General features: G+C 44.5%; 2 protein-coding genes across 2 annotated transcripts in view; one reads left to right on the top strand and one right to left on the bottom strand.

Moving 5' to 3' along the window:
• KLHL24 (kelch like family member 24) overlaps window positions 1-22,630 on the top strand; it is an 82,033-nt gene that overhangs the window by 19,177 nt on the left and 40,226 nt on the right. The window lies entirely within an intron of this gene.
• Window positions 57-22,214, bottom strand: KLHL6 (kelch like family member 6). Its single transcript, XM_009284275.1, has 7 exons — window positions 21,860-22,214; window positions 16,521-16,686; window positions 10,481-10,930; window positions 7,883-8,120; window positions 4,285-4,487; window positions 3,141-3,354; window positions 57-1,066 (listed from the first exon to the last, which is right to left on the bottom strand). The coding sequence occupies exons 1-7, from the start codon at window positions 22,117-22,119 to the stop codon at window positions 765-767; spliced, it is 1,833 nt and encodes a 610-aa protein (XP_009282550.1). The 5' UTR covers window positions 22,120-22,214; the 3' UTR covers window positions 57-764.

Raw genomic sequence — 22,630 nt, 5'->3', positions numbered from 1 at the left:
AAAAAGCTTCAGCCAGAACAGTAAACCACCCCAGAATAGAACAACAGGGAAACTAGGTTTTGGTCTGCTTTATTAGAAAACAGCTACAATGAATGTTCAGAGGAACCAGATTAGCGTTCATTTATATTTGCAGCCTGTGCAGTCTCTTTCTTGGGAATGACAGCAAGGTTTGCAAACAGATGGATTTTTTTGGTCATGCAGAACTGAAAAACTAACAAAGTGTCTTCAAGCAAACAAACAAACAAACAAAACAGTTTTAACTTAATCTAATGTGCCAACCACTGGAAAAAAGCACAGCTTTGGAGGAAATGACGTTCTGTTTCACCAAAGTTACAAATCTTTCATTCCAAGAAGCACCTTCTCTTTTTCACTAGTAGGTGCTGCAAATCCAACTTAACACAATAAATAGTTGAACAGACTTTGGGACCATGCTGAGCCAGTTCAAGCACGTTTCAGGGCAGATACAGCTGGGAAGTAAATTTCCCACCTACACATCCCATTTCTTTGCCTGATTGGAGGTATTGTGTTGGCAGGAGTAAACGACAGCTGGTCCCTTTGTTTTTCTGTGGAGGGAAGGAATTAAGATAATTTAAGGATATACTATACAGAGGAAATGCAAGGGCTGGGCATATATACAGATACTCCCCAGAGGACCCTAGTGGCGGTATTTCCATCCATTGCTACCTGCAGCTAAAAAACATCATCATTGCAGTCAGTGCCACAGGGGCACGGAGGTATCGCGTTTCTTTGTAGTTCTCATACGGTCAGACAGAAACTGCCCCAGGCACAATCCTACGGATGTGCGTGTAAGACTTCCTGAGGGTAACGCTCCCATGATGAGACACCCCCCGAGGCAGGACACACTCTTCTGTCAGCTTCTGAGTTTCAGGGTCCCAGCACAGCACTGTCGCAATGACTTCGTTCTTTTCATCTCGGCCACCAGTGATAAACAGCTTGTTGTTGCAAGGAGAAATCCCACAACTGGCTCTCTCATGGGTGAACTGAGTCACCAGGCACCATGTGTCTTCCTCGGGGCTGTAGGAGTAGAGTGCTTTCATTGCCCCACCTGGAGAGGAAATGGATATCAGTTTGCACTGACCATTCCTGTAAAAGATTTTAACTAAACCACCCACTTCAGCAAGGCTCCATTCCTGACATTCCTAAGAATGATTTATGCCCCAAAGCTAAGAAAAAACAAGGTCAGAGGATACTTTATTTTTTTGAAAGCCAGATCCATAGAAGGCCACTTATTGTTCATAAGGCTGTGGAATTTAAGACCAGAACAAACTGCTGTGGTCATGCAGTGTGAGCACAGTGCACCCAGCAACAGACCTTTCTCATACCTGCTGCTTCAGCTAAGGACACAACTTTAGAAAAATACAATCTTGTTTAGAAGAGCTTAGATCATGAAGGACTAGGCGTGGTAAGCTGTCACTATTAGAAATGGGTACATGATTTCTTCACTGACTCCTCTAACTTCAGGGTCCATCTACCCATTAAACCTCCTTCTACCTGGAGCTGGCTATTTTCAAAAGCTCATTCCTCATTTAGGGGTTTGTCAGACTGAACTCGTAATCTTCGTATGGATAAGCTAAACAGAGAGTGACCTTCAGTTTCTCCACGTTTCCTAAATCTGCAGTGATTCTTGAAACTTCCTGTGCACTTTTTCCAATTTTGCAAGGCCCTTTTCTTCTGAAAAATGGTCAATACCTCAGTACCCAAGAAAAGCTATGGAAAGATATTCCCTCCTGCGAGTACCAACAGCTGAATGGTTCTTAGTCTGAAATTTGCAGGGACTGGGTCTGTCTTCAACTGTATAGAATGGGGCTGGGGAAACCTTGAAGCCATGGTCTTATGGATGAGTTGCAACAATGCCTGGGATCCTACCTGTTGGCAAAGTGAATATTTATCTACTGTAGTTCTAATAAATATTGGTTTTGACAATACTAATCCAGTACTCCAGGGATGATCAAGTCACTGTGAGGTGCCTTAAACAATTTTTATTTCCCAATTGGAGCAGACTGAAAACATACACATTAGTTAGTGATTCATCTGGCAGTTGGTAATTCATCAGTCTGGGTAATTTGATTGCTTTGGATGCAGTAACCAAATGTTCTTTTACCTTTTAAACTTCAGGTGGGGCTGATTTCTATCCAGATTGAACTAGATTTGTTTCTCAGATCAGGAAACAATAGGTTTACTGGTGAAAGATGCTGAATGAATGTAACTGGAGTATCGTGTCAAATTTTATCGGGAGTTGTATCAGCTAGCCTGTAAGTCATGCCTTCTCTTTCTGTCTCTCATCTTGTGTGAAGAGGGTGATGTCAATCCCTGTGCTGAGGAGAAGCACAAGGTATTTACATACACACAAGGTGCACGTGTGTATATATATATATGTATGTGCACATACATGCACATTATAAATCTCCCTTCAGAACTCCATTTACTATTTGGTGATACCCTGGCTCTATGCCAGCCCTCAGCACCATATTGATTATACTGCAAGTGAGAAACTTTCTGCACCAGGGCTGGGGCGGGGGGAACTCTTCAGAGCTCCTGTTTTGGAAACAAATGTTCCTCTTTCCTTCTTTTGGTTTTTCCAGCACCATCTGGAGATGTGTGCAGGCTCCCTCCACAGTTCAGCTCATCACCATTAAACACGTGTTCTTCCATCTTTGCTTCCAGTTCTGGCAATCGACTGAATTAACCCCAAGTGTGATCTAGTGAAGAGCTCTGGGTCTTTGGGTGTCAGTGGCTCTGCTCCCATGACCTGCTCCTAGTACTCATATCCCTACATAAATCCTGTATGCAGTGGGCTGTGTAATGCCCCTGGAGAGGAGAGGGGACATGATGTAGCCATGAGGTCATGCCCTTGCCACCTTGAACCGACCTTTGGAGGCTTTAAGTTGTCTCTGGGCTAGCTCCAGCTTTCCAAGATACCTACCACGCTAACAGGGAGTTTGACTTGGTGACTCTTCACTACTGTTTGTGAATGTGCTGGATTCCCATCCCTCACTAAGCTCAACAGGAAGAGCCATCTGACCATTTGATTACACTCCATAGAGTTTGTGGGTAAAACTAACACACAGAAACAAGCCCTGCTGTGTCTAGACAAGAAGCAACATTAATGCTTCACCTACCCACAACATAAATGTGATCACGGAAACTTGCAGCATTAATGCATTTGGCTTCTACTGGCATGGCAGCTTTCAGGCTCCACGTGTTGGTCGCAGGGTCATAGCACTGAGTCTTGTCCGTCGCCAGCTTTCCGTTGGGTCCTCCCCCAATCACGTAGAGTTTCTTCTTGTAGCTCGCTGCTGCAAAGGAGCTTACATTGACCATGAGGGGAGCAGCCTGTGTGACCGTAAAAAATCATTAGTAACCATTTTGATCTCGAGTAGTCAGACTGATGCCTACGGGGTGGGAGACCGTGAGTTAAGTCAGACATCCCTTTTAAGATGATCAGTAGGGTTCAGAAGATGATATTTCTAGGGATAAGGGAGAAGTATGTTTCAGCTTTTTCTTAAGACTGTAAACTCCTTAATAAAAATATGCTCTGTTCAAATGCTGTTATTAAAATTATGTTGTCAACAATTCAAAAGCTAGCAAATGTCAGAAATGCCCCAAATCTCCTTTACATACTTAAGTACAGTGAAAAAACACAAGAAACTTGTTCGTACTGATCTTTCTCCTTGCAGCTGTGATTGTTAGATTCCTCTGCATTGCTTTGTATGATCTAAAAACTAGGGTTTATATCTGCCATTATGATGCCTAATCTCATTAATTTCATGGATTAATTGGCTGCCTAATACTCTCCTCATTGCTTGAAGTACAGTTAGTAGAACTGTTTTTTTTCCATTCTGTTTACCTTGAAACCTGTACTTTCAACTTAAATGTATAACCCATACCATACATAATGCACAGGTTGATATACACATTATATATATACTATGTATCAGGGCAGTAGTTTTCAGCCTGTGCTCTGGTTCATGTATACTATGCTTTTACTCACTGATTTATGGACTACTAGCTTTAAAAGCCAACTAAGAAAAGGAAAGTTAGGCATTAGATGTCTCACAGGCAATGATTGGCAAGAATCCTGTGATTTTACTTTCTGAAGGATACGTATTTCTATAGAAAAAATATTTAGGGTTTTTACAGACCAGAAATACTTAAGAGAATTGTACTAGATCCTGTCTTGTTCATTTTTATAATCCAAAGCCCTAACATTTTCTGATTAAAATGTTCCAAATGAGTAAAATGTTATGTGATGCAGTATCTTACCTCTGACCAGCAATTATGAAAGGGATCATATGCTTCCATGCTGTTGATTCTCTGCATGCCATCGAACCCTCCAATGACATATACTTTGCCACCCAACACAGCCATTTTATGCCTCCATCGCCCGATATTTAGATACTCAATTTGTATCCATTTGTTAATGGAGGCGTTGTATTTCCAGACATCATGCTTTGTTTCTTTGCCACCTGCAGTGTACATGACACATGTAAATATGATAGCATAGCTTGTATTTACTCAAAATCTCCAATATGTTTAAATTTAAAAATGTTCTCTCACAATAGAAAATAAATCATTGGTCCTTATTATTAGCTTCTTAATTACCTACACCAATGGCCTGGCCCTGTTACACAAGAAGAAAATTTCTACATTTAGCTTACTTAATAGTGAAGGAAACTCTGAACAATTTCTACAGCCAAATATTCAGTAAAGATAAATCACTGTTCCCCACTTTACCAGACCACAACCACTTTCATATTAACACTGAGTAATGACCAACCACACACAGCATGGTGATATGCAGGCAATTTTTGTGCACCACCAGAGCTTTGCAGGATGCTGGGAAGTGACAAATAAACAAACATGATTTAAATAAGATAGTGGAGGGTGCTGCTGTTGGTAGTGCCAAATCCCTCAAAGACAGGCCTGCACTGGGGAAGTGCCAGTTTGCGCAGGGTAGATCCAGTCAGCTAGCCTAGTTGTTTACATCCTAAAATAGAAGACCTGACTCTGAACTCCTAATTGATAGTAGTCCTGCATGACATATTAGAAGTTTTACTATTCAACCTTGGGACCATATGGCTGGGATCTTTTTTTTTTTTGTACCTCTCCTTCAAATCTCTTTCTCTACTGACTTGGATTTGTTTCATATTTATAGATTGAAGATCAAAATTGGACCCTGCAAACTCACTCTAGAGTTGACTTGCAAGTGAGTCTTTACTCATGCTAAAGCGGAGAGTAGTGTTTTAAACAAGCACTTTTGTTTGCGTATAATTTTTGGTGTAACTGCAATACAAATGGAACTAGTTAAGCCTAAAACCGCATTTACAGACTGAGTAGCTTATTCCATCACCTGCAACCTGATTAAACATTTGCTTCACTGGTGAATATACTGAAAACAGAATTCATATTCCACGGAGAAAGTCTCTGCCTTCATTGGTATTCTGTACTGCAGGCAGATCACTGCAAAGTGACGGAGCTCATCTCTGGGCCAAATAGCAGATTGAATAGGAGATAATTAGCATGCTAGAAAGAGTCGTTTGTAATGCTTTTGTCTCAGTATTTTTCACATGTATGCGTTGAATTTTATTTGCACTCAAATAGCTGAAGTGGCTGAAGGGCCTGAATGTGGCATTCATGGACACAATGGGGCTGAGAGACTGCAGGTGTTTCCCTTACCCTCCCTTGAAATTTCCCTTTTACATGAGCTTGTTCTTTCCTGCACAGGCTGAACCTCTGGTAGGAGCCTGAGCTGGACCAGGCGGGTGAATTTGCTGCACATCAGGGGGCAGGGAGAGATTTTTGAGACAACTGGAGGTTTATTTTGTGTCTGTTCTTTCTCTAGACCACAGTTCTTTCTAAATTGAGGAAAAATTGTAACTAAATTAGTAAAAGTAAGAGAATGGTGAGTGATAATTCATGTCATTTTTAGTTATACTACAAATGTAGTGTTTCGGTCCATCCAGTCAAAGCATTTAAACTGTTCAGGGAAATGGCGATCTAAAAGTAGTCATAATCTTGTGCAAAGAACTTTCCTATTGTTCAGATACTAAAAGAGCAGGGAAGACTCCAAACTGTACCCAGATACCGAGGAAAATGAGCATGTGGGAGGGGAGGTCAAGTTAGGAAAGAACCAAGTCACAGCAGCTAGAAGAAAGAAACAAGAGTAGAAGGACACACAGGAGGAGGCAGATGTTTAATCGGGATTGAGCCACTAATAATTTGGTTTAGCTGGAAAGAAACTACTGACTTTGGTCCACTCTGCCCTTTAGTTGGGTGGGAAGGGTGAAAAGCAGATAGGAGAAAGGCTAAGAGGGAATGGAAGGAGGGAGTCAAAAATATGAAATTAAGCAGAGAAGAAAGAAAGAGGACCTGTGAGAATAGCAACAAGAGGAAAGCCAGCTTAGACTCACCATAGCAGGGGAGGGGTTAGCCTGGCCTGGAAGTAGCCTGGCTAGAGCATAAAAGAAAAGCGGAGAAGAGACACTGGAAAAGATGGCAAGAATAAGAAGAAACAAAAAGCCTGTGACCTTGAAAGAGAGGAAAGGGTAAGAGATTAAAGGCAAATGGAAAAGAGACCTCTCAACTCAAGGGTGTGAAGGTGTGAGGGATGTTCCCTAGTCGGGATGTTTGACTTAGGTTCCCCTCTACAGCTAACTTTTAACAGAGGGTCTGCCACCAGGGTAAAAAGAAACACCCTATGGTGGGCTGAAAGGAAAAACCTCCTTTATTTCTAACTAGGGAAGGAATAATCTAATTCTTATCCCAGGATAAAGATTTAATAAACTTTAAATTGTAATGAGGTGATAAAAATATGTGGATTCCCAAAAAGGAGAATGCAATGGAAGATATTTGAATAAAGGCAATGGACCACTATTCATACTTAAGCAAAGCACTCACACTTTAGCCCTCCCTCCTCCTTTCTACTGTCCTGTTTTAAGTGAACATAGAATTTGGTGGATGATTTTGCAGGAAAAAGTGTCCTACTCATGGAGGCACTGCTCTGTATCGTGGTCTGTAACGTGACAGTGATTATCAGCTTGCTGTCACTTTTTCTTTGGAAAGCAGAATGAGATCATCAAACTTGTTTTTGACAGGCCATCAAAACCAGCTGTCAAACTGACTAGCAAGCTTGAGTTTAACCCTTTTGATTATCAAAGTAAAAATTGTAGCTCCAGGATCAAACCCCTACATGAAGGTCAACCGTATTTGTGTGGGAATTAAATGTGCCTCCTGAAGCTCTCAGGATGAGGGCCTGCAAATGTTATGTTCAGACCCATGCTGTGTGTCTGGACCATTGGATTTCATCTGGCTTTGATAGTTAATATTGCCGTTAGCAAGTGGGCGCTTCTACAGTCCTGCCTGATCCGCTGTTGAAATGCTCCTGAAAGTGCAGTTTTCAGGTAGCAGCCAAACAGCGGTGACTGTTCCCTGCAGGTTCTTTACTGATCCTTGCAGAATGAGTCAGATTCTGGCAGGATTTTGCTTATGCATGTGGAGCTGCAAATGGACTGGTTATAAGAAGATGCTGGAGCAATTATTCTTCATTTTATGTTTCGTAAACTGTTCTCATGGGCCCTTCCGTGACCACAGTCACTGAGTGTTTAGGGTGCCGCACACAAGTAGCCATGTATATAGATTAATATTGTTTGAAAAGGGATCCTGTGCTAAAACCAGGACTAGGCTGTGTCCTCACACATCCAGTGCTTCTGTGGAGCCTGTTCAAAGCCAAAGCTCCAGAGTTAGGAATACCTGTAGTGCTTAATTCTCCTAAAGCTGCCTCAAGCATGCTCTCGATAAAAGCTGGAAACAATTATGAGAACCCTCTGCTCCCCTCTTCCACTCCCAATGTCTTGTTCCTTACCCGATATGTAGACTTCATTTTTTAGCGTAATGCATGCAAACTCCACCCATTTTTTATTCTCATTTTCCGTCTCCTGCTCTGTGATTGGTAATTTTGCTACTTCCAGGCGGCTTCGCCTCAAAGGATCCAGGCAAGTCACTTCTGCTACAAACTTCTCATCTTTTGTACAGCCCCCTATGATCATAAACACCTCAGACTGGAACTCGTGCATCCTGGGCTTGGTTCTTTCTGTAATAATCTAAATGCAAGCAAGACAGAGTGAGTACACAGGGCACTTACACCTACAATTACAGAAAGGTCTGGTGACCTTTTTTCTGATTACCTGTTTTGCAAATCACAACTGGCTTACATCAGCTGAACCAATTATCAAATGCTGTCTAAGTTGAAAGCCTGGAAAGCATCCTAGAAGCATTCAGTAGAGGTTTCTGCATCCTTCTTTCAGCAGGATTTCTCCAACACTGGACTTCGTTGCTTTTGGGAATTCCCAGGGCGGCACCAAGAGCTATGAAGGTGAGCACTAGTGACAAGGGTGGGTGCATGTGAGTCAGCTGAAGAGGACAGGTTTTATTTGGGCTGACAGAGTGAGGGCAAGTTAGGAGGGCCCCAAGGTTTGTGTATGCCCTGGGGAGCTTGGAGAGAGCAAGACTGCAGTTAGGCTAGCAGAAAATAAGTGCTCTCATTATTTGTCCTGAAGAGATATGTTAAAGTGTCAAAGCAATAACAATTCTCAACTGTGGGGGTTTTTATTTGTTTCTTTGTTTATAAGTCTTAATTTTAAGCCAAAATTTGAAGATTTACTTAAAGCCAGCACCAGGCTCTGAAATGTGGTTAGCTCTAATTTACTGCCTGTTGGCTCAGTTTATTGACCAGGTCTTTGTTTCAGGGACACTGGAAAAAGTCACTTCCCGGGTAGATGTTCACCAAGAGCAAAGAATGCAGGGGGTGCTTGGAAACTTGTGTTCTGCTTGGAGGAAATACTTGCAAGCAAGTAGAAATGAGTGCATTAGTGTCCCGAGGTATGCTGGCTCTACGCTAAGGATAGAAGGAATAACCTCTTTATCCTCCCCCACCCCCCAATTTTTCATACTGGAAGAAATGCAGTGTAAAAGACATGGGGAGTACATAAAGTTGTTCCTCTGCTTATGCTGTATCACAGGGCATTTGCCAATTTACAGCCCCTCAAACTTGTCTGGGAGAGGTCTGCACTCCTCTGTGGTAATTGCAGTTGTTACCTTCTGCATGCCCCAGAGAAGCACTCCGTGGACCCACAGGTTAAATGCTGTGACAGTAGGCAGCTTGCTTACAGTTTTACTTCTCTTTCTACTTTTAACATGTTTCTATAAATTGGCATAATTTATCTATATTAAAAAAATTTATTTACACAGACATAAATCTTGTATTTTCCCTATGTTTAGCAAATTATTAGGCAAATTTTTTAAAACATCTGTCCCAGAACTTGCCAGCTTTCAGAATTCTGGTTTTAACCCGTCTGTCACCATTGCCAGGCGTCAGCCCCGGGGAGGATAGCTGGCAGGGCTGCCTCTGACGGCTGCCCCTTTGAAGATGAGTGTTCAACCCTGAACAACACTCCCTTTATCTGTCCTGCGTGGACCTGACAGCACTGCTGAGTGGGGCAAGGCTTCCTCGAGGAGTTCCCACCAGACTGCCTGGCACTGCCCCTGGTCGTCATGTACTGTCTTACACAGTCACCGGCACAAAGAGCCCTTGGTCTCTCCCCGCCTGCCAGCGACACATCCACTGTTAACGATGGATCCACAACATGTTCCTGAGGCCTCCTGCCTTTCCCTGACTCTCTGACTGAGGAGGCACACGTTTCCTCACACGCTCATATACCTTTGCTCCCGTTGTGAAATCTGACCTCTGGTTGCTCTCCCCTCTACCCCATATTTTGGGCCAGGAGATGTGACTGATGATACCTAACTTTCCAAAGAGGATGGGCAATTGAAGAACTGGAGATCCACCACAGCCTACCTTGAGCAGGCAGGACAGGACTCCCCTGGATGTCAGGATGAACCTGTCTCTTTGGGTGCAGGGACCTCTGCAAATGAGGAAAATAGGCAGACCTCTCCTCTGGGAAGAGACCGTCTTCTTCACGGGAGGTTCTCTCTGAAACATTTCCCCCCATATGTAACAGATGGAGATGTTACATATTCAGATTTGAAAGAGTCATTACAGATTGTGGCACAGTTTAGTGAGAAAATTATTCTTCCTTTCTTAGGCTTGAAATAATAGCTAAGAGGGTGAGGTATCAGGAGTAACACCATTTGCCTTTTTACTAGGGAAGTCACCTGGAGTCTTTGTTTAGCTGTACAAGTGTGTGTACGAAGGGTCGAGCTCAGAGGTTCATAAACAGGAAGCTGTACACTTTGTTTTAAAACAACCTACCAAAGCTTCTAAACTCCCTAAATCAGCAGGATAACTGGTGAGGCCCACCTTGACTTTTCAGTAGCATCAGTTAGTGAAACTTCAGTGTGAGTACCTTTTTCTGCCTCATGGTGCTGCTCCTTCCGATGGGATTTTTGAGCAGAAGCATGAGACATTTAGAAAGAGCAGCAAATACCTTCCTTTTTTACTCACCTCATTGCCTGACAGATGGTACATTCTTGCTTCCTGGAGCAAAGGAAAGACATCTGGACATTGTCTAATGAGTTGATCGGCTTCAACAGTCTCTACAAAATACCAGGGGTCCAAGAGGGGCAGCCGGACGTTCTCCAGCACGTACGGCAGGAGAGGAAACCTTTCCGACTCCTTGTAGCGAACCCAGTTCATTACAGTTTCGAACACCTGTGCCTCTTCTGTGACATAGAGGTCATCACTCTTCAGCGTGCTGCAGAGGATGTCGGCCGGCAGCTCCAGGAACTCCTCGTAGTTCAGGACCTGGGTGAAGTTCTGGATAATGTAGTTCTGCACTTGTTGTTTCAGGCTATGCAGGGAGTGGGCATCAGCCAGCCTCAGGATGCCGACACAGTTCTCTGGCTGGAGGGCTTCGGTGAGAAAACTGGCACAAGCATCTACCATGCGAAGGAACTATGGACGGAAAAAGCATGTATAAGCACAGAGTGGTTACTTGCATGACTGTATCACAGGAGAGCTATGGAGCTCTGGGGCTGGGTCCCAACCAGCCATGCGCAGTACAGCAAAGAGCTGGGGGAGACAAGAAATCAGTCATACGAGGACAGGTATCTCCCAGAATCTGCAGTCTGAAATGAAAATTTCTTCCTCCCACTGTTTTTTCTCCCTCTGCATCTGTATTACTCCTTTTCCCTCTTGCAGGACACAGAAGACCTGTGACAGTCATAATTTTATTTGTTTCACAAAAGTAAAGGGTCTTCTACCATTCCCCTTCCCTCCATGAAATCTCAAAGCACTAGCAACATGGAATTACAAAACACAGATAAGGTCCTCAGGCTTCAGATGTGCTTACCCTCCTTCATCTTGCATGTCAGCTCAGATCAACTTGAAGGGAGTCTGGTTTTGGAGTGCAGGTGGCTCCACCGTCTGCATTTATGCTCCCACCATCCAAACTCTGAATGTGTCTGAGGCCTTGCAAGGGTGGTGGAAAAAGAGTGCTGGGGTCCGGGAGGTTTGGGCCAAAGTGTGGTCCCCCCAGAGTGTATGGGCATGCTGTCCTGTACTGGGGGACGTGGCAGGAAGAAATTGACCATCAGCAAATCTTTGAGTTGCCTGACAGCCAGGGTTGTCTGGCAAGTGTCTCTTGTGGGGGAGGCCTTCGGAGGTTTTTGTGACCTTTGTTTTCCTTGTCATCACCATTGGTTCAAAAAAACATAGATGTGCATTTTACATACAGAGTCTGCTTAATCAAAGAATTTCCCATGTTTACGTTCAATAGGGCATCACAACTACTGTCATTAATTTCCTTTGCACAGTAGCCCCACCTGAGGGTCCCAAATGTGCAGATCCTGGACCACAGATGTCTGCAGGGCATTTGCCATGAACTACAATGTGAGCTGGGTTGCTGGTGATTATTCAGGAATTTGGAACCAGTTTGGGGTAGAACATATAAGTTACAGTGCTTCATCCTGGGCTTTCCATCACCTCTGTGATTTCAGATACGGATAGGACATCAGTATTTCATGTTGGTTTTGCCACTGAGCAGTGCAAACAGCAACATACAGAAAGATGGGTCAGAACTGATGCTGTGCATTTCCGTCCATGCTTTTTGGGTCCTTTTTCCATCCAGCGTCAGCAAGCAAATGATTTTAACTCATTCTGTCCCACTGGGGAAAGTTGCACAACAGTAATTTAGGGGCAAAGAGGAAGCGAAACATTTTTAAATACTGTAGTATGTAGATTTGTTTCAGTAGTTAGGGTAGAATCTTCCAGACCTGGCAGTGTCGTGTTGACACATTTAGACTGTTTACCAGGGCTGAGCGATCGCAGACACTGCGTACAGACTACCTGGTTCCTGTTTTACATTTAGATGTGGTCAAGAGTTTAGAGAAATGCAACTGACTGATGAACAAGGGTACACGAGGTCTCAGAATATGTTGCTGCCGTTGTGATATAAATACGTCAGCGGCACGATGTGGCACCACGGCAGAGCTCGGCAGCCCCTCGGTGCCTGCCACGCTCGCGTTGCCTGTTCTCTGGGCTAGCACAAGGTTAACACTTTGAACTCACCAGTGTGTTTCCCTGAGGATCTGAAAGGACTCTGCCAACGTCAGGTAGTCCTCAGACCTGAGGCAGGTTAAGCATTAGCCTTTTAAAAGTTGGCAGTAATGACATGCAAAAAAACAAATCTGGGATTTGCCAAGGTCACTCATCAAGTCATCCACAAGTCTGGGAATAGACACCAAAATGACGTTCTCACCAGCCTATGGCCCAACCACTGTAGAGTGCTCTAATGGTTTATACGTGGCTTGTTAAGAGCGATACTCACAAGATGACACCAGAGGGTTTTCTCCCAGGTGGTGCACACAGGTCTAACGGGCATGCAGGCGCCACTGATCGCGCTGGGTAGCTGTGTTTGTGGCCAGATGAATGCGGAACTGCGAGGTGTGGGTGTGAGAAACGGTCACCACCGAAGGGTTAACCAGAGAGGTCAGACCACTTGGGAGCATATCAAGGCAGGACTTTCCCTGGCTGCTCCTCCTCATCTCCATGCTGCACTGTCTCCCAACCACTCCCTTCATTTAGAGACAAAACTCCCCCCCAAAATCCCCCAAACTTGCTGGGCATGCTTCAGTCAGTCCCATGAGAGCAGGTGACTCAGGAGAGCACCCAAGAGAAAGACACCCCTGAGCCTCTGCTTCATCTGCTCTGATTATTCTTGCAGAGCTCTAAAATTTTCTTCTTTCCCTTCTGCGAGTACCCCTCCTAATGCCACCCTAGGCATTTTAAAAGCCCTGTTCCCTGGGAACAGTTTCTTTAATAACTGGGTCCTTCTCCTAATACCCCTTTGAATCCAGGTTCTTACTTGCTAGAGACATCCCATATGCTTACCTGGCCTCCACTTGGCCTTCTCTTTGAATAATAAAATTTTTTCTCCCCATTCAAGTCCTTGCTTGTCCCAGCTTTGATTCAACTGTCTAGTGTAAGCAGTCTCAGCAGTCCTGCCTCCTGCTATAACCCCCAGAAAGGGAAGGGAACAGTGGTTGAAAGGGCTCTTATTCATAATCCCTCTCTGTATGCAGCACACTTTGGGGTCAGATACTGCACCCTGCAGCTGCGCTGCCCTCAGCCACCCGCTCTGCCTGTGGCTGCAGGGGCAGCACGTCCCAGCTCAGCAGTAACACCTGCGTCCCAAGGGAGCCCCACGGCAGGGAGCCAGCTGGGCAGTGAAGGGGCACAGCGGCCTTTGCAGGGTGGCCTTCTGAGGAGCTGACAGCTTTCTGAGCCTGCGAACCGATCTCCAACCTGGAGCTGCCCAGAAGCCCTTTGTTAGCAAATCATGCCTTCTTGGCTGGCACGGCTGGCACTGCGCAGTGGCTGCGGTGTAACTAGAACTGTCCTGCGACAGCCACCCTGGCTGTTCACTGCTAAGTGGCTACAGGGTGGTTTTCAGATAATTGACAAGGTATTTTCCTTATAGTGTCTTGTTCATGAAAAGTGAATTAACATACAGATGAGAGGTGCTTTGGGAGTCAGTAAGGCCATCAGGCTGGTGGTGCTTCAGCTGTGCCCTGGGGGCAGAGCAGCCTTGCTCTGCTTAGAGCAGTCAGAGCGAGGCAGCTCGGGGGCATCCCCTGCTGTTCCCACTGCAGCTGGCATTTCCATGGCAGTGGTTGTCACAGCCTTTCACGACAATACTGTTTCTTTTACATCTGCTCAGAAGCTTCCTTCCCTCCCACCATCTCTTTGCTTCCACCAAAGCAGCTGACGTGGCCCCTCACCCAAGCCATGCTGAGGGAGTGGGGTAATACAGAGGTTCCTGGGGGGAGCAGGAGGGGTGTAGGCAGGTCTGAAGGTTGTTGTTGAATTACCGCGGGAGAAGCAGAGCTCTCTGCCACAGCCCTGAGAAGCAGCTGAGATCTTGGCCCTACCAAGAGGTGAAAAGATGAGCTGCTCCGCAGGCAGTGCGGCACCCCGCAGAGGGTGCTGGGCTGGATCCAGGGTGGGCAGAAGCCTTGTGAGCATGGTGGCTGGGCAGCCACCAGCCCAGACAGAGGAGGTGACTATTGAACTCATGTTGCAACTGTGCTCTAGGTGGAAAAAATTTGTCTGGGTCACTTCAGGGTGGGGCTTAGCTGTTCAGCAGCTCCCTGTTCCAAACCCTTCACCTGCTTCTCCCAGGAGGAAATCTCTGTGTACAAAGCACACTGCAGAGGGTACTTCTGCTCTCTCTGAATAGCCTTCCACCTCCTCCTGCTGTCAGTTTTGGCTGCATTTGGTCAAAACTTATTGGAAGGGACTAAGGGAAGGCATAATTATGTAAAACTTTTTCAAAAATAATTTCTGAAGAAAAGCAGAGTATCTATATTGGAATATCTAGAACTGTGCAAGTGATTTCTTTTTTGGTTATTTGTCAAGTCTGAGAGATTGAAAAGAGGCACTGCCAGAAATTGTTGCTAGTCAGGTAAAAAAGTTCTATTTGGAATTTGGTTGTCTCAGATGTCATTAATTGGAAAGGAAAGAATTTCCCAAACAAAAATGTTACAATAAATTGCAGAATTAATCTTTTCAGCTGTTGATATATTGAAATGAAACATTTGACTCTTTCAACTGTTTCTGTTTGTTCTTCGGTATAAATAGCAGAGACAATCTGGCAGAATGCTAGTAGTTACTAAATCTTTTTTACACAAAACACATTTTCAGCCAAAACCCTCACCCGTGTATAATGAGAGGCTTTAAGGCCTTATAAATCTTGATAGTATCCAAGACCGTTGCAGTAAGACTTGGGATCACTGCTTTTAGTTGAACATTCCTGGTTTTCTAGGTTTTTCTAGTTTACTATTCTCGCTCATGGCACCCTCACAATTTTATCATTACTCTAACAGCGTTCGATAGTTTTCTTAAAGCACCAGCCTTGGGAATCAAATTTAATCTTAATTTTAATGAAAAATAGGGAAGAGAAGGGAAAAAAATGTAAGTTTATACTTTTGATGGTTTCAGGAAAAAAAAAAACTGAGGAATGATCCTAAGGAAAAAAGGTTCAGAAGAAAACAAAAAGAACACACAAAAGTGTCCTGAAAATGAACCAACAGTAACCTTTGAGTGCTAACAGTTTGCAGTATTGGTCTGCTGAAAATGTCAGTAAGTTACTGCACTCCAGCCCCAGGCGACATTAAAGCTACACCACCTTTTCTGAGTTACCTTGGCGAGCACTGTGTGATAACTTTCCCTTCTCTTCCCACAGCAAGTACCAGTTCCCATTACCCCAAAAGCCACAGGTTCATTTCAGAGCAAAACCCCCCGTGTAAGATTCAAGAATCTGAAGTTCATAATGAACCATGATGATTACAGAGTCAGGTGTTTCTTGCCTTCCTTTATGAAAAGACTGGACACACATACACACATTGGCACTTGGCAGGTTATGCTGGTTGCAATTTGTTAGCAATTTGCAGCTTGGTACCAGGGACTGCAATTTGGTAGACCTCACAGGTGATTTACAGGACACGTGAATACCTCATGGACCAAAGACTGAGTAACGCTGCTCAAGTCTGACTTCCCACAAGTCCCAGGTCATGACGAAAACCCTTTACATCAAGAGTCCTACAAAGGAGGATGCTAACTTTGGCTGGTGAGCCTTCATCTCAAGGCAATGGAGAGGGAGAGACAAAGTTAGCTTCCTGCTCTGGCTGGTCATGCCAGCCAGTGCCCACTAACTCTTTTGGGCTGGAGGGTGACTGGCCTTCACAGGCTGACCTGAACCTTGGGGAGCACTGTCCCAGCAACACAACCCTGCTGCCTGGCAGGCAGCACATGGGAGCAGCTCTTGGAGGCAGAGCCTGTCTGTTTGCCTGTTTGCACGGCACCCAGCACAGCAACATTCCAGTACATGGCTGCGACTGCCATTTTTTACCACAATGTAAGTAAATATGAAGCAAAATGCTTCCAGTACCCGTGAAATCAGAGAAGTTTGCAGTGCGTTAACCAGGGTAAGACATGGTGTTGCCAGAGCAACAGGACTGGATCGGTGCGTTTGAGTTATCTGTACCTGAAAGAGGCTGGCAGCTTCCAAGACTTTCTGTACGTTTTGCTTTGTGATGAGCATCTTGCTGGTGTAGGTGTAGTCCAAGAGTATATTCATGGTTTCTGCGTCAACTCCTTTAAGTATGATCTTCTCTTCATATTTCTCTCTTAAATCATTGCAGAACATGGCCCTGAAAAGAAAGACGTTCATATTTTACTGCATCCCAGCCAGGATGAGGCATTCTGAAAACATTTGGTTATAGAGATTTCAACACAGAGTACTCCAATTGCTTCATATTTTATGCAATTAGTCCTGTAGCAAAGTAACAAGGAAAATCCTTTTGTTGCTTTCATACCTCTTTACTCATGAGTTTGATAAGGCATACACACATGATGAATACTCCAGAGCTAGACTCTACAGTAGACCTGGAGCTCCATGGCAGCAAAAGGCAGCTGGGACCTTCCCTGAGTAGTGCTCTGTGTCTGGAATGATGCTGCAGAGCAGTTGTGATGTCTCACCTGCTGGCCTCTTACAGACTCTTACTCTTTCTGTTTCTAGTACAGGCCCAGTTCATTAAGCCCAAACCTTCAAGCCGCTGGCATTCCCCATACTTCATTAACACTTAGCACATGTACTTTATAACCCTTTGCAAGGTCAATACCCCTGTGCTTCCGAGCTGCAGAACGCTAGTTAGACTGAACCCTGAGGGCCAGACCAGATCCACATGTCTGATAGCCTCACCTCTAAGCTTCCCAACATATCTTTGACCCCATTAATACCACAGATGGGCCAGGAGAGAATGGCTTATGGATTTTCTTCTAATTAAGAGGCTGACTTTTCCTCTGCTAAATTTTGGGAGCTTCTGGTAGGATTGTAGAGTTGGTACCTCTTGGCTAGAGAAGTACTTGAATAATCATGAATTAGAACTACTGTTAGCCAGAAAGCGCAGTGATTTCATGCATGTTGATACCACTTCTTCTTTGGTGGATAATACCGCATTTGAAAGGCGACCACTATACACACCTTTGGCACTAGTCAGATATTTCATGTGGGATATAAATCAGAAATTTCTCTGAGAGCTATTTAAATCCACTTTGTTTTGTGATAGCTACAAGGCAAACACACGCATCTTCATCTGCGTTTTCAATTCATAGTTTTAAGTATTTCTTCCGATGCTTTTGCTTTTATTTAGAAGTTTGATCAGTCCTGTCTTGTTCCCTGCATTCAGAGTGCGAGATTTCACATCATTTGGAATCTGGCTCAACAGACTAGAAGTACGTGAGTCCACTTGTAACTGCATTGGTGAAAAACATGTGCAGATCTAAAGTGTAATTAGAAGCGCTCTTTACCCTGCATACCAAGCCCTTCTTTATTAGTCATGTACAATGTTGACAGGTCAGTGCAACCTGGGAAGTGGCTAGAGGTCCAAAGTCTTAGGCCATGCTTTTCTTGTAAAAGCGGTGCCAGAATAAAGCTGTCTGATTGACACATCTTACTGGAACCAACATGTAAACAGTTTTTATTGCAAAGCAGTTAGGCATGGTGAATGGCAAATGGATGGAAGATACCAGCTGCTCGTTGCTCCAAGAGCTACCTGTTACTTGCTTCAGCAGAGATTTTATAGCAAGAGAGAGCTGGTATTAGTTATCTCAGTGTATAAAACTGCCTTTTGGATAAAGAGACCTAACTTTTGAGCAGGGAACTTGGGCAGAGAAGTTACTTATCAGAAAAGATGCTCAGCCAAAATTCTCATTTTCCCTTCACTCGTCTCAGCTCGTTAGAGGTTTTTGATTCACTGCTCTGCTCCATGGTCCAGTTTCTGCTGCCACTGAAATCAGAGTATTTGAAAGGCATTAAGACAAAATGCTCCTTAACTTCAGTAAGTGCAAGACTGGGATTCTCCTTAGCTTTTCTCCCTTTTGGCAGCGTCAAATGTTGTATGTCTGGGGCATGCAGGCAGGTGGCCATTTGAAAACAACAGTCGGAATTAACCAGACAAATCGCTCCACCAACTAAGAACGGCCATGCACTTCATCCAGTACTGAAGACATCCAGTCTTCAGTACCCACTTCGCCCTGGGAATGGGGTTTCAATGTTGACAGGGAGGCTTGTACAAAACAGCCCGTTTCAATTGCACGGGATTGATAGGTGCCGAATGCTTCATCTGAATGAGAAATATGCCGTTGTAGGATGCAGGTGTTGTCTGCTGTTGTTCCTTTTATCTCTTAAACTGGTGACTCCGGTCTTGTATTTAACCATCCCTGTCGGGGAGGTGAGAGCTCTCACTTCCGTCCCGCAAAGCCGAAGTGTTTGATGGAAGTCAGTTAGAGATACCCAGCACTACACCATTGCAAGGCTGCTCAGAAACCAGCCTTGGGATTCTGGTGGAGGCTTTGCACAGGGATCTTGTCAAAGTGCTTTCACCTATCTGTCTCCTAATCTGTGAAATTGCGTTAGAGCTGCCATCCACTCCTGATCTTGTAGGGTACAGATTCATGTAACATGGCTGCAACCTGCAGAAATCACACATCTAAAGCACCGTGCTCTCCCACTAGCACTCCTCTCTAGAAGGTGGCGGGGCTGAATAGGGCAGTACTATCCAGGAGAGCTGACTCCTGTAGTGGCCTTCCTTCTACTCAGATGGAGTGGACCTCATTCCCACCCTGTGTGCCAACCGGAGGGAACACCCTGACACCACTCAAGACTGATCAGGCTGAGCTTCTCTCCTGAGGATTAAAATGCTGCTTCTGAACCTTTCTGTACTTACCCAGAGAGGTGTGTGATTATTTTCTCTGGGGCTCTAAATCCTTCAGATGTGGCTACTAATTTCGTTGTCTGTTTTCCTGGTTCCTGCCCCTGTGTAATTCTAAACTAAGCCTTTGAACCAACATTTTCTCTAAGAAATGCACATCTAAAGTGAGGGCCTAGAGCCAAATTTAGATACCTAAAAATTGGTAAATTTAGAAAAAACAGGGAGAAATCTCAATGAAATAAATGAGGGATTGCGTTTTATGAAGCACTTTTTAAGCACCCACCCACACTGGAGTGCTTGTGCTTGGAATTATGAACCTGACTTCAAACAACCATGCTGGAGTTTGAGGATGCTCTGAAAATATTGCTTCAACCTCTCCCAGCCCCATTCTCCCACTACCTTGGGCAGTGCAGGAGTAAAGAACTACTGCTCTCCCTTGGTCAGCTTGTATTTCTCTCCTCTGCTTTGTTACCTTCATCCGGGTAAATGGAGAGTTAATGCTTTTATGTCTATAGATGCAGGACGTGTCAGAAGTACTAATCTACTCTCAAGCAGTGCTAAAGGAAGGACTAGAAGTTGTTAACTTTGTTTAACTGTGTTTAAGTCAGCTGCTACAGATTGTTTGCATTATGGCACCCAACGTTCAGGAAGGGGGTTGTGTAACATGCTGTTGCAGGGGAATGAAGCCCATGACTCACAGGGTCCCTTTGCTTTGCTCCTGTGCACTGGTGTTAGAGGCCCTGTAATAGCATGGAAAGTACTCACAGGAATAGTGTGATTTAAGAATCTCTCCTTTCTTTGGGCCCATGCAGCTTCTAGTGAATTATAGCAAGATGAAACAAGCCACCTTGTGAGTAGCAGAACTAGTGAAGCTCAGTTCCCTGCAGACTTGTGTCCTCCTTTCCCTCTTCACAGTAACCTCAGCTTCCCCTTCCTCAGCCCTCCATTCTCTCTCGTTATTCCTCTCACACACATTTTACCGTCCCTCTCAGGACACTCAGCTCTGTGCTGGCTGCCTGTGTCTGGCCGAGCAAGGGCAGCGCGTGCTTTGGCTGGTTCTGGGCACTGCATGTGTTGGCTGGCCAGGACGCGGTGCTCGTTACCCAGTTGAGCACCATGGGGTCCCAATCCTGGCATGTCTCCTCTGCCTAGCTACTGGTTTCCATCAAACTTGTGGGAACTTCAGTTTTGAGATTTCTATCCTCTGCCAAACGTGATTGAAGCTAACCCAAAGAGTCATGACAAGAGGCACTGACAGAGAGGCAGACAGTGTGATATAATAAATCTGAACTCCGTGGGAAGCCAGGCCAAACACAAGCGCCCAGGGGGGCAGACCCTACACACGTTTGCAATTGCCTTGGGATGAGATGATCTCCAGCCAGGTATCCCCCTTCCTTCAAAGGGACAGGCTGTAGCTCAGGGCTCAGTGCAACACGGGCCAACAGTAGTTAGCAGAAAACTGTCTTGCCTGTTTTTAACTGTTGAAGTCCCTTCTGATTGCAGCACTTTTCCTCACAGTGGAAGAGGAATTGTTTTTTTGTCGAAGTATCATTATGGTAATTCTGATTTTAATTTGTGCATCTGCTCTCCTTCCTGCACACAATGCTGGTAAGAAATATTTGGGCATCTCTGCTTTTAGTTGCACATTTTCACATAAGCGATACATGTAGTCTATCTGTAGCAATAATACCTATCTCCATATATTCACAGATACAATCTCTATTATGAGATGATAAAAGCAGAACTGTTCTTCCAGGCACTACCAGCAAAGCTTACTAGACTCCATTAAAATCAGATTGCTGCTATGGCACAAGTGGTCACAGGTTCTTTTTTCTCATGTTTCCTCTGTAGCTATTCAGTCATCTGACCACTTTAGCAGTAAAAAAAAGAAAGAAAAAAAAATCCCAGCCATGCAAATATGATTGTCTAAACGATAATGGAAAATCTGTGTTAAAGCTGATACCGAGTTCCTCTGTGCGTCTAAAATTTGTTCTTGTTGGCCAGTAGTCTCAGACAATCTATTGTAGTACTGAAAGAATGAAAAACTCAAGAGAACCAGAAGGACGGGGTTAAATGGTAAAATTGCATTCAAGGAGATATTTCGTATTGCAATTGATTTTCGGTAACCCTAGGGAAGATGGAAAATTCCTTCTCTTTCCTCCTCAACAATTTTATGCAATATATCTTTTTACCGCAGAATGGTAATGGGAAAAATTATCAAGTTCCACAAACCCACTCCTATCTCAATAAAAATACCATGTGATCTGAATGAATATTCCTCTTTGCCTGAATCCCAAAGGGACAATACAAGGGGCTACAGATACTTGGTTAAAACACCATTTTCTCATCCACTTGTCTGCCAACCATTCTCCGTTTCTTTGCATGCCTCCAGCTGACTTGCTGAGTGCTGGTATCAGAACTCCGGCAAATCCACAACTTGGCACCTGCTTTCTTTAAGTCTCCAACTTTAAAAAAAGAGCTGAAAGGTGTCAGGAATTACGGACTCACTGCAAATTTGCAGTTTAGCACCCGGTTTACACTCCTTCGAGATCTAAATTTCAAGCCTAAGAAGCAAAGTAAGTTTATTGGTTTTGTTTCTTACATGCCTTACCTGAAATAATTGCTTGCTGCAGCAAGGACCACTCGGTGACAGGAGAATTCCCTGTTGTCCACGCACAGGATGACATCTGTAAGGGAATTTTCAAGCCGAAGGTTCTCCAGGCCATTCTGGAGCACCAGAGAGAGACCTGTATCATCAAACTTGACCTTTTCACCACTTGAGACTTCCACCAGGTCCCCCATTTTTGTCGAACACTCATTGTCCAAAGAGATCTCGGGCTCCTCAGAGCTCTTCTCCAGCGTGTCCCCCATTTTCTGGCCAGCACCGTCTCATTCTGTTGGTGCTTCAGTCTAAAAAGAGCTCCTAAGGTTCAGACGAGTCACACTGCAGAAGTTGGGCGGATTTCCTGTCCAGAGGTCTCTGCTTATCTATAGCTGTCACACACACATAACAGGAAGCCTTGCACTTTCTCATCCTGTTAACACAAACAAAGGCTGTGTTTTTTTCGGTGAATTTCAGGCAGTATCAACGTGTTTAGAAAGGACTTAAGATGCCTCTGGATGTGAGAAGATTACAAGTGACAGGGAAGGCCTGCTTCCCACCCTCAAGCCAGTCCCTCACTGTTATCCGGATCTGCTGGTTGTAGTGATAGGTGCACCATATGGCTATCGAGTCACTCCTGACAGACTGGGCTGCTAAGGGGAAGAGGGTATTATTTTAAATTTCTTTTTCCAGGTATGTGATTATTAATCATTGAGCTAGTTTGGGGTTTGGTTTTGGTTTTTAATAACATGCTCACATATTCAGAAAGCCCTCCAAGTG

Source organism: Aptenodytes forsteri, unplaced genomic scaffold, assembly GCF_000699145.1.
Source record: "Aptenodytes forsteri isolate BGI_AS27 unplaced genomic scaffold, ASM69914v1 Scaffold278, whole genome shotgun sequence".
In the NCBI taxonomy this organism is placed as follows: Eukaryota; Metazoa; Chordata; class Aves; order Sphenisciformes; family Spheniscidae; genus Aptenodytes; species Aptenodytes forsteri.
Note: the sequence above shows the minus strand (reverse complement) of the source record. Positions and strands in the feature narration are given on the sequence as shown.

Bases quoted from the DNA above. Each gene is read 5' to 3' on its own strand.
- KLHL6 (XM_009284275.1), bottom strand. From the start codon at position 22,119: ATGGGGGACACGCTGGAGAAGAGCTCTGAGGAGCCCGAGATCTCTTTG. The intron at 8,121-10,480 runs GTGAGTAAAAAA...GCTTGCATTTAG, and splicing joins ACCATCTGTCAGGCAATGAG to ATTATTACAGAAAGAACCAA. The intron at 3,355-4,284 runs GTAAGATACTGC...ACGGTCACACAG, and splicing joins TTCATAATTGCTGGTCAGAG to GCTGCTCCCCTCATGGTCAA.